Consider the following 11,256-nt stretch of genomic DNA (forward strand, 5'->3'; position numbering starts at 1 on the left):
TCAACAAAAGAAGCGGGGATGAAGTTCAGGAAAATCTCTTATAAACTAGAGCAAAACCAAGAGGTAGAAAATGAGAAAGAAAAGATTTTAAAAACAAAGGAATCTATCACAGAGAAAGTCTCCCAAAATCGAACACTACACGTTTCCTGACTGAAAGGGAGTGTCTAGTACAATGAATGAAAAAGACTTACCATGACAAGTCATTATGAGCGTTCGGAACACCAAGGATGAAGGAAAAACCTATACCCTAAAAAATTCTGGAGAACAAATGAACAAACAAAAATTACACAGGAAGTAACAGAAATCAAAATAAAAATCAGATTTCTCAAAAGTCTAGCCACATGAGAGGCTAAAAGACAACAGATCAATACCTTTAAAATTCCAAGAGAATTTGATTTCCAATCTGGAAATCTGTACCCCGCCAAACTGTCAAATGTGAGAGTAAAATCAAGCCATTTTTAGACAAGCAAGGTTTCAAACATTTACCTCCCATGAACCCCTTCTGGGGAGGTTACTGGAGAATGCACTATTCTAAAATGAGAGAATAAACCACAAATGGGAAGATCCAGGACACAACGGATTTGGCACCGGGGAGAAGAGATGGGAATCCCCAGAATGTGGTTAGGGGAAGTCCTACAACAATAGTTGCCTAGTGAGGCCAAGACGATAATTTGGAGAGAAGAGGATGGGCCTAAGGAAGGATGTCTCCAATTAAAAAAAAAGAAAAAAAAAGACATTGAAAGATCACCAGATTCACGTGACCAGATCAAGAGATGTTTTATAGTCCAGAGGGAGAATTTGGGGAAGAATTAACAATAGATGCATACATAACTAAGTGAATGGGGGAAAAGCAATTTTTGACTATAGGAAAAAAAATTATTCAATAAAGTGAATGTAATCTTAGTATGGTATACACCTCAATTGTAAAAATATACTGTGGTTGTATCAACATAAACTCTGACTCAGCCAACTAGGGAATTAAGCAGACTGGCCAACAGTCTGTTGATGGTCACAAAAAGATGACAGATGATGGATAGATAGATAGATATCATAAACTCATGGAGGAATTAGGGGGAGGGGATTTTCACTCCTTCCAGACTCTCACTCCTTCCAGACTCCCCCTCCTTCCAGACTCCAGCCTCACTATCCTGATGAAGAATCCCAAACCAGTGTCTCTACACCTGTACCTTTCTGGAGCTAGACAACTGTTCTTGCCTATTGCCACCTCGAGTGTAAACTAACATACAAACTGTGTGTGTGTGTGTGTGTGTGTCTCTCTCTCTCTCTCTCTCTCTCTCTCACACACACACACACACACACACACACACACACACACCTCTAATTTACCCTCTTCTTTATCCTTTCCCAAGCTAACTCAGCATGCCTTCACTTTTATCAGTGGCTCCACTATTCTTCCTAATCTTCTACTTCGGCTTTTCCACTCCTTCATACCCTGCATGCAGTCCGTTTTAGAATGGCTTTCTAAAATTTTCCAAAGGCCCATGCCTGTTTCCAGCTGTATTATAATCCAGTCTAACTTGGCTACTTTTATTATTAACAATAATCCAATCACCATTCGTATAGCATTTTTAAGTGAAATTTATTAGACTTACTTCTAATTAAAAGAAGAAAGTATAAATCTTGCTAAGGTATTAAGTGTTCATTGCAGAAATTTTGGAAAATACAGAAAAGCACAAAGAAGATAAAAATCCCCTCTACTCTCAAAGTAATCTGGATTTACCTATTGGTATGTTTTCATCCAATCTTTTTTCCATATGTCCAGAATAATCTTTTTTGAAAAAATAAAACAAATGTTGTGATCATGTTGTATGTGCCTCTTTTTAACTGTTTCATTTAATAAAAACATTTTATTACATCAATAAATATTCTGCTATGTCATTTTAATGACTGCATTGACTCCCATGACAGCTATCCTATGATGTATTTAATCAACCCCTATTACAATTATTTTTATTGTTTTCAGTTTTTCACTCTTAAGAATAGTGCTATCTCTGATTATTTAGTTAGGATAACTTAGAAGTGGAATTGCTGAGTCAAAGATCATGCTTGTATTATTATTGTGGTAAAAAAAAAAACACAAAATTTCCCATCTTACTTATTTTTAAGTGTACAAATACAATGGTATTAAACATATGCACATTCTTGGGCAAAAGATCTCTAGGACTTTTTCATCTTGCAAAATTCAAAGTCTATATCCATTGAACAGCTCCCTGCTTAGGATCCATCAATTGTTTCAATTCTTGCCTAGTCCTTAGAGGAACAAAAGTAGGGGGTCTACATGGCCGCGTCTTTCTCTGGATAAGCCATTTCCTATCCTAAATCCTGGCTGAAATACTTGCTGGGGTACTTACTAGCTGTGTGACCATGGACAAGTCATTTAACTTCTCTGTGCCTCTGTTCCCTTACCTGTAAAACGGGGATAACAACATGGTACTGTACATGTACATTGTCATACATACTTATCAACAGGAATAAATGAGTTAATAAATGTGAAGCTCTAAGAACAGTGTGTGAGGCGGCCATTATCATTATTATTACTATTATTATTACGATTAGACTGAACAAGATTTCTGTTGTCATTTACCTACCATTTTCTTCAATCCTTCTAATCTAATAAATGAGAAACGATGACCAGCTATTTTGATTTGTAAAATTATTTTAAATGACTGCAAAATTGTAATTACAAAAAAATGTAAAATTATGTATTATCGATGAGCTTGAACGTTTCTCTATGTTTATATTGGTTATTTACATTTCTGTCCTGATTTCCTTTCTCCAAACACTGTGGCCAGCAGGACCTCCCTCCCTTGGTCTTCTTAACGAGCCTGTAAACCAAGAAGGCGGCGGTCACCATCCCCACTTTTCGAATTAAGAATAGTGAAGGCCAGGAAGTTAACAATTCTCGTCCCGGCTTGAGATCTCACTCTTCAAAGCCTAGTAGCTGTCCCAGAAAATATCCCAGGGAAAGCTTTTGCTAGTCACCCCCCCGCCCCTGCCCCAGAGCTCACACTCTGGAATGACTTGGGAATGGCCAGATGTGCTCTCTGCGCACGCGCGGCTCTGCCGGGGGCGGGGCCTCAGAGCCCGCCAGCCCCACCGCCCCGCCTCTCGGCCCCGCCCCCGGCCCTGCCCAATCCTAGGCGCGGCGGGCTCGCGAGTCCAAGCCGGGAGGTAGGGAAAGGCGGGGGTGTCCGCGTTGGGGTCTTGCACGGCGACGCGGCCGGGCCCCGGAGTCCCGAGGCGAGAAGGGCCGGCGGCGACTCCGGGCCGCTGCTCGCCGCCATCTTGCCCCCGGAGAGGGCAGCGGCGGGCGGGGAGGCGTACCCCGGGGCCGGGCTTGGGCCGCGGGCGGGCGGCGGGCTGCGGCGGGCGGGCCCGGGCGGAGCGGCGGGAGGCGGGGACCCTTCGGCGGAGGGGGGCCGTAACTGTCGGGCCGGCGGGGCGTGGGAAGTCGCCGGGTCGGAGGCCGGAGACCGCGCGAGGCCCGGGCCTCCCCGCCGACCCGCTCCGAGGCGTGGGCCGGCCCCGCCCGGCCGCGGTGTCCTCACAGAACCGCGCTGCCGTGTATGAACGTTTCAGAGGTCCTCTGGCTTGATCCTGACGCCGCAGGCCTTGGAAGGAGGCAGGGAATGTGGCTGTTGGCCCATTTTGCAGACAGGAAACAGGCTCAGAGTGGGGAGGGGATTTTAAGTATTTAATATCAGGAGAAAGTTTGGTGAACTCTCTTCCCTCCTTATATTAGTTTTATTCATTTCTTGCTTTTTCTTTTTCTTATAAATTTAAAAATACAGAAAAATAGAATATTATAACGGTTCGCCCAGTGACGCCCAGCAAGGTCATGGCGGTGGGATTCAGTCTTGGTCCACCAAATCCAGCACCCTTTTCACCGGGCCACTCTGCCTTCCCTGTCAAAGGAAGGGGCTGAGCTTAGGGATTGTTAGGGAAGTGACCGGCAGTTCTTTTTTCTTTTCTTTCCTTCTTTCTTTCTGTCGTTCATCAGTCTCTTCTGCATCATCAGAGCTAGGAAGCGTTCAGAAGCCAAGTCATGGATCCACCTGCCCGCAAAGAAAAATCCAAAGTTAAAGAACCTGTCAGCAGAGTGGAGAAGGCCAAGCAGAAATCAGCCCAGCAGGAGCTGAAGCAAAGACAAAGAGCAGAGGTGAGATAAAGATGGGCGAGTATACCTGTGGTCTGCTGGAGATGATGCTGGAATAGAGACAGGAGAGAGAACTGTGATGCAGTTGTGCCTCCAGGAAAGCAGGTGCTCTCCTGGGAGGAGATCGAGGTCCAGAATGATGGAGTGGCGGCCCAGAGTCTCATGCCAGGTTACTGTCAGAGCCCTGACCGTCCCCACGTGATTCCTGGTGCAGAGCCTTTGTGCAAGGAAGAAAGGAAAAACAGAAGGGACATGTGAGGGAGGGGTCAGAGTGAGACAACAAGTGTTGGATACCCCCTAGCACAGATGTTCGGGATTTGGCCGGGGAGCAGCTAGCTGCTCATAACCAGAAGAGGCGCAGGTCCTATAGCCACCAGACCTGTTCCTTTGTTCAGTCGACACAATCAACTTGAGAATGAAAAGCTAAACTGTTGACACTACCTTTGTTGGAGCACATCCAGACATGTAGGGTGTTTTTTTTTTTTTAGTATTTAATATCATAAGAAAGCTTGCTGCACTGTCTTCCCTCTTTCTAGTCATTTTATTTGTTCCTTTTTTGAGACATTAAAAAATACGGAAGAGCAGACTGTTATAACAGACACCTGCGTACTCAGCACCCCAGATTGGTGGTGATTAATATTTTGTCATACTCGCCTGGAGCCTTTCAGATAAATAAAAATTACATATGAATTTGAAGTCCTCTTTGTCCATTCCTGTCTTAACACCCTTTTTCCCTTTCTGTGGGCAACTATTATAATGTTTTATGCTTTTACACTCAAATATATTAATAGATATCCTTGAGCAATATACAATGTTCTTTTGTGTTTTAAAATTTTATATTAATAAAATTCTGTGTTTTGGGACACCCGGCTGGCTTGGTCAGTAGAGTGTACAACTCTTGATCTCGGGGGTGTGAGTTTAAGCCCCATGTTGGGTGTAGAGTTTGCTTAAAAATAAAATCTTAAAAAAAATTATCAAAAAATAAATAAGTAGGGGCACCTGGGTGACTCAGTTGGTGAAGCATCTGACTTCAACTCAGGTCATGATCTCACAGTTCGTGAGTTCAAGCCCCACGTTGGGCTCTGTGCTGGCAGTGTGGAGCCTGCTTAGGATTCTCTCTCCTTCTCTCTCTGCCCCTCCCCTACTCATACACTCATGCTCTCTCTCTGTCTCTCTCTCAAAAATAAGTAAACATTAAAAAAAATTAAAACCTGACAAAATCCTCCTTTAAAAAAAGAAAAATAAATAAGTAAAAAATAAAATTCTGTGTTTTATTTGACCCTTTGCCTACATTATGTTTTTTAGGACTATTCATGTTATTATAATAATGTAGTTTATTCCTCATCACTGCTTACAGTAATCTATTTTATTTTATTTTTTGACTTTTTATTTAAATTCCAGTTAACTTACAGTGTAATATTAGTTTCAGGTGTACAATGTAGTGATTGAACACTTCCATACATCACCCGGTGCTCATTATCCACCTGACCCATCCCCCCCACCCCAACCTCCTCTCTGATAACCATCAATTCGTTCTCTATAGTTAAGAGTCTGTTTCTTAGTTTAAGAAACAAAAGAAATGAGCATAGGAGAAAAAGAGATACAGTAGTCTGTTTTATGAATCCACTTGGGTATATTTACCCGTTCTTCCAGTAATGAACATTTAAATTACTTGTAGATTTTTACTACTACAGGTATTACTGTAGTGAAAAACTTTTCGATGTCATAGATGCTTTGGCACCTGTGCTAGAATTTCCGTAGAGCATCTATCACTAGAAGTAGAATGGCTGTGTATATTTCCGTTGTACTAGACATTGCCAGATTGCTGTCAAAGAGGTGATACAGTGTGCATTAGCAGTGTAAGAGGGTTCTTATTCCTCACTTCTTTTCCTACTTGATAGCGAAAGACTTCACATTTTTGTTGATTTGATCCGTTCATTAAGTCCTGAGCTGCTACTAGGTGCCAGGCGCCGTTGCAGGAGCTTGAGACCTGTGACTGGACCAGGCGGAGAAGAATGCCTGCCTTCGTGGAGCTGCATTCATTGGGGGAGGCGCTTTATACTAAGTAAACTGTATAATAGAGTGTTTGAAGTTAATCCATAACACAGAAATCTACCTTTGGGTTAAGACCGACCGTCTGAGGGCTGTGGACTTGGATTCTAACAAATTATTCTCCCCTTCACCTCCCCATCCCCACCTGGATCCAGGCCCCAGATGTTCTTATTGCATTGCGCTCTGGGGAACAGTTGGAGGGTTGCTCTAAGAAACAGCCTGAGGCAGCCGTCCTTTGTGCACACTGTAAGGAAAGATGCTGTCAGGGACATTCTTGTCCTTATTGACCTCCTTCTGGTGAGGTTCCACAGGTTAGATTTATTAGTCCAACTCTAAATCCTCGCTCCTCTATGAACCCCAGTTCTTCCCATGGGACCTTGGACAAGATGCTTCATCTCTCTGAACCTCAGTCCCCCCCTTAGTACGAGGATGATGACCTCTACCTCCCAAGATTGTCATGAGGAACAGAAATGTATGTAAGGCACTTAGCACAGGGCCTGGCACCGAGAGAGCACGCAGTAAATGGCAGCAGGTTGTTAGCAGAGACCGGGTGTTTCCAGGCACTTGGCCTGCTTTTACTTGTGCGGATTCTGAATTGAAGGACTGATCGTGTTTATGGTGATATGCTGCAATGGAATATTGGAATATTGAAATGTAACATTCCCAGGCATGGGGCCAGCCCGCACGTGCATGACCACGTGTATCCTCACGCTAGGGCTTATTACTCCTCCCATTATTCTGACCTTTGTAAATCCTGCCTGGCATAAGGAAGAGATAGAGGATATGTGACTTTGTGAGGTAGAAGGTATTATCCTCACTTTAAAGCACAGAACCCTAGTTACTGAGGGATTGAGGGGCAGGACTGCCAGCTAAATCTGACCTTTGGCTCCTGCTTTTTGCTTTGCCCCACAGTGACCTTGCTGTTTGCTTTATCTGTGCTGCCTGGGATGTAGTCTCTTAAGATAGAAATGGCAAGACCCTTGCGGGGAAAAGGAGTCACAGTTTCCATTCAGTTCTACAAAGATGGCACATTCTAGAATGTTCGATGTGATGGAGCGATGTGGGGGATAAATGGGAACAGAAGGCACATGCGGCTGTGAAGTAGCATTTGACACTATTAGCGACTCTTTCCTTCTCAAAAGTCTTTCATTCCTTGGCTCAGACCTGCTGACCTATTTTGAGTCCCTTCTTTCTCTGCTTATTTTATTTTCCCTTCTACCAGTCTGCCTTCTGGTCTCCAAGAAGCTACTTCATATCCTTCTTAGTCCCCAGTTCAGTCAGATGCAGATTAAAATGCTCAGTAAAGCATGAACGGATGAAGCTGAGGTTCAAACATATGATACCTATATCTATAGATCTATATCTAACCTACATATAATATATAAGAAGTGTGTGTATTCATATGTATATATAATGTGTGCAACTTAAAGGAGATGAATAAAACAACCCTGTGCCTACCACCCAACTGAAGAAATAGAACATGACCAGGAACTTGGAAGCTTCTTGGGCCCCACTCTGGTCTTGTCCCCAACCCATGGCCTAATTCCTTGATTTTATGCCGATCGTGCCCTTGCTGTTCTGTACTAATTTACTCTTCCACTGTGTACCCCCAAGTAATACTTTGTGGCCTAAAAGTATACTATCTAGTTGTGCATGTTTCTGAATTTTTATATATGTTACTACGTTCTGTGACTGGCTGTCTTCACTCTGCTGCTGCTGCTTTTTTTTTTTTTTTTTTTAACTATTCAGATCTATGCATTTATTTTCATTGTGGTAAAGTGTATATAACCTAAAAGCTAACCATTTTAACCATCAGTATTCTGCTTTTTTAAAGTTTTTATTTTAGAGAGAGAGAGACAGAGCATGAGTGGGGGAGGGGCAGAGAGAGAGGGAGCCACAGAATCTGAAGCAGGCTCCAGGCTCTGGGCTGTCAGCACAGAGCCCGATATAGGGCTTGAAACTCATGAACCGCGAGATCGTGACCTGAGCTGAAGTCAGACGCTTCACCGACTGAGCCACCCAGGTGCCCCTTAACCATCAGTATTCTGCTTTTTGATAATCATTTGTGTTGCTTGTAACTGTCTTCATCACTGTGTGGGATTCCCATTTTCCTTAGAGATTATAGGGTCTCACCACAGTAGACACATGGGGGGACTGTAGGATCATTCACCCTTTCTATGTAGTCAGTTTTGATCATTTTACTCTTTGCAGGAATTTATTTCATTTTAAGTTTTCAAACTTATTGACACAAAGTTCATAATACTTGGAGTTAGTCTCCATTAGATCAGTGATTATCTTTTCTTTTTGATGCCAGTCATGTTTGTGTCTCCCCCTTTTTATCTCCGTTCACCCTGTCATAGGTTTGCAGGATTTTCTCTACTGCTTTCAAAGAACCATCTTGCATGGTTAGTGATCCTCTCTTACACATTTGGTTGCCTTTTCTGCTCTTTATTTTGTGTTTTCTATTTGTCTCACTGCTCGGTTTCTTTTTTCCCCCTTTCTTGTCTTCTCTTAAATTGATCCAAGTTACATCCCCCCACCCCCAAACACAAACACACTCCTTCATTTTTCTCTTTTACAACTGGGGGCATTTTATGATGTTTCTGTTCTTTAGTGGACAGGTCAGTACCACAAGGATAAAGGTGAGGAATGAGGTAGATACCCCACCTTTCACCTGAGAATGTCTCTTGCGATTTTCATTCCACCACTGCTGCCTGCCCTACCTCGTCATATTCTTGCCGCCTCCTCCCTGGACTATTGTGATGATGCCTCCTAAGGGGCCTGTAATCTCTTTTTCCCCTACTTGATCCCTCACATGGTCTCTAGTTATCTTTCCCAAAGCAGAGATACAATCGGGTTGCTCCCCTGCACACTAATCTTGCTGGCTCTCCAGAGTCTGGCCAAAGTCCAGATGCCTCGGCAGGGCATTTAAGGCTCCAACATCCTCAGTGCTTTCTCCACCTCCCCACACGCTGTAATATCCTTCATATTAGCATAGTTGAAGGTTCCAGAACTAATCCTGTACTCTTCCATTCTGTTTATTCCGTCACACCACCCTCTGCCCGCCCCCTAGTATGTCCTTTCTTCCCTGCTTGTCCAGATCCTACTGAAGCTTCAAAAGCCAGATCAAGCCACCTGCCTGCTTCTCTCCTCATGCTCCAGATGGAATCAGTAGCCGTCTCTTGTGCTCCGTTATCACTGTCCCTGCGTTATTGCCCCAGGCCCGGCATCTGGCCCTGACCCAGCCTGTGGTGTCTGCTTAAGCAGCTGCCTCGTCTGCTAACATGTCGGCTTCTCCCTTCAGATCTATGCCCTCAACCGAGTCATGACAGAGCTGGAGCAGCAGCAGTTCGATGAGTTCTGTAAACAGATGCAGCCTCCCGGAGAGTGAGCCACCCGTGTCCAAACGACACGGCCCCCGGAGGCTGTGCTGGTCAGCTTGTTGCCAGTTTTAGGCTGAGCCGGTCCACTTGGAACCTTACAGAACCAGACAAGACGACATCTGGGTTCTTCCTAAAACTGGGTAAATGTGAACTTCCTGTGTGTGACTCCTGCTTCACTGGTTACTCCCGTCTGAATTGGCCCGATGCTTGCTGAAGAGACTTGTTTCATTCTTCTAAGACACTAGACCCTAGATTTCTTTTTTTTTTTTTAAACTTTTTTCTCTTGTTTGAGAAAAAAATCAGTGTTTCTCGTGAAACTGTAGATCTTCTCCAAAAATATAAATAAAAGACTGATAAAATGTTCGTTTGCTCACTTTAGCTTGGGGGCGGGGGGTGCCTAGCCATAGACCGTGGAGTCAGAAAGGATTTGATAACACTGTGTGTTAACCAACTTGAATTTAAACCAATAAAAATTAATAAAAAGGAAGAATGTAATAGGTAAGACAGGTTGAGGTGAGCAGAGGCAACCCTTCGTTCTTGGGGAGGGAGTGGAAGGGAGGAGGGAAGAGAAAGTCAGTGCTTCCAGTTCTCCTTCTTCCTGGGGCGAGAGCCCAGCACACCCAACAGCTCCTGAATTTTCAGCCACACGGACATAAATACGTGACACTTCACTCCCACGTGAGCCAACACTCGGGGTGGAGGGCCGCAGCTAGGATTCCTCTGACCTCGTGATGGACGGTTAGCAGTAGGCTTGCACCAGCAGGGAGAGTGTGTGGGTGCTTTTTGCTTTTCATTCCGGGAACCACTTTATCAGGCCTGGAAACGGGTTTGCGATGGGCATATTCAGACTGGTTCCTCAAGAACCACTCACCTACCCATCCTTCCACCTGCCATCTTTAAGTATCGGAGTGTAAAGTTATTTCTGCTTCAGGCACTTGTATCAGGGATGGTGGTTCATACTTCAGCTTTAGCAACAGAGTTCTCTTAAAGCTGAGCAAAAGGAGCGTTTTTCTTTCTCCCCAGATACTCCTGGGGAGTAGGGAAAGGGATGTCAAGACAGTGGGAATATGTATGGAAATGAAGTAGACCTAGTCAGGGCAAAGGAGCCAGACTCTACCTCCTTAAGTCTCCACCCTGGAAATGCCTAGATTTCCCCTACTGGCCTTGGGGGTGTCTCAAGCAGTCCCCATCTCCTCTTTGTCTCCCTGCTGCCTCTGAAATCACTGAGAATTCTGTTCCCATTTGCTGTGGCTTGTTTTAGGAGTCAACTGGGGAATTTGCGGGGTATAAGAATCTTGCTACCACTGTAGAGAATGTGTTTTTGAGAGCCCAAGTTATAATTAAGGATGACCTCTACAAAGATTATCCCCATAAATGGTGATTAGGCTCTATAATATCCTGCTGAATTTGGGTTGAATAGGGATTATTTGGTTTTATTTTTTGGAGAAGAAGTCAGGGTTTGGAGTGAGTGATTATAAACCTAAGAAAATGCTGTAGTGTGCTACAAAGCACATTTTGGGGAGTCAAGTGTCTTGGGGTCAAATTCTACTACACTAGAAAAGTTACTAATCTCTGAGCCTTGATTTTTCCCATCTGTGTGATGGAGTATTTTCTTCCGGTCAGGATCATTTGTTGGAGTAATAA

The 11,256-nt window shown here is 44.0% G+C and overlaps 1 protein-coding gene across 2 annotated transcripts; it reads left to right on the forward strand.

Moving 5' to 3' along the window:
* Nucleotides 1–3,071: 3,071 nt before the first annotated feature.
* Nucleotides 3,072–9,975, forward strand: SVBP (small vasohibin binding protein). Of its 2 annotated transcripts, none has more exons than XM_019429234.2 (3): nt 3,072–3,192; nt 4,040–4,180; nt 9,534–9,975. In XM_019429234.2, exons 2-3 carry the CDS (start codon nt 4,067–4,069, stop codon nt 9,618–9,620), a joined length of 201 nt encoding a protein of 66 aa, XP_019284779.1. In that variant the 5' UTR covers nt 3,072–3,192; nt 4,040–4,066; the 3' UTR covers nt 9,621–9,975. The 2 variants fall into 2 exon arrangements, with proteins under 2 accessions (XP_019284779.1, XP_019284778.1); XM_019429233.2 differs by having other exon boundaries at nt 3,108–3,192; nt 4,022–4,180.
* Nucleotides 9,976–11,256: the final 1,281 nt, after the last annotated feature.

The sequence above is a fragment of the Panthera pardus genome, unplaced genomic scaffold, assembly GCF_024362965.1.
Source record: "Panthera pardus isolate Hobbes unplaced genomic scaffold, ASM2436296v1 HiC_scaffold_11, whole genome shotgun sequence".
Lineage (NCBI taxonomy): Eukaryota > Metazoa > Chordata > Mammalia > Carnivora > Felidae > Panthera > Panthera pardus.

What these genes read in the sequence shown, in the direction of transcription:
- SVBP (XM_019429234.2), top strand. Translation starts at nt 4,067, where the DNA reads ATGGATCCACCTGCCCGCAAAGAAAAATCCAAAGTTAAAGAACCTGTC. An exon ending in AGCAAAGACAAAGAGCAGAG is followed by an intron (nt 4,181 to 9,533) that starts GTGAGATAAAGA and finishes TTCTCCCTTCAG; the next exon opens with ATCTATGCCCTCAACCGAGT.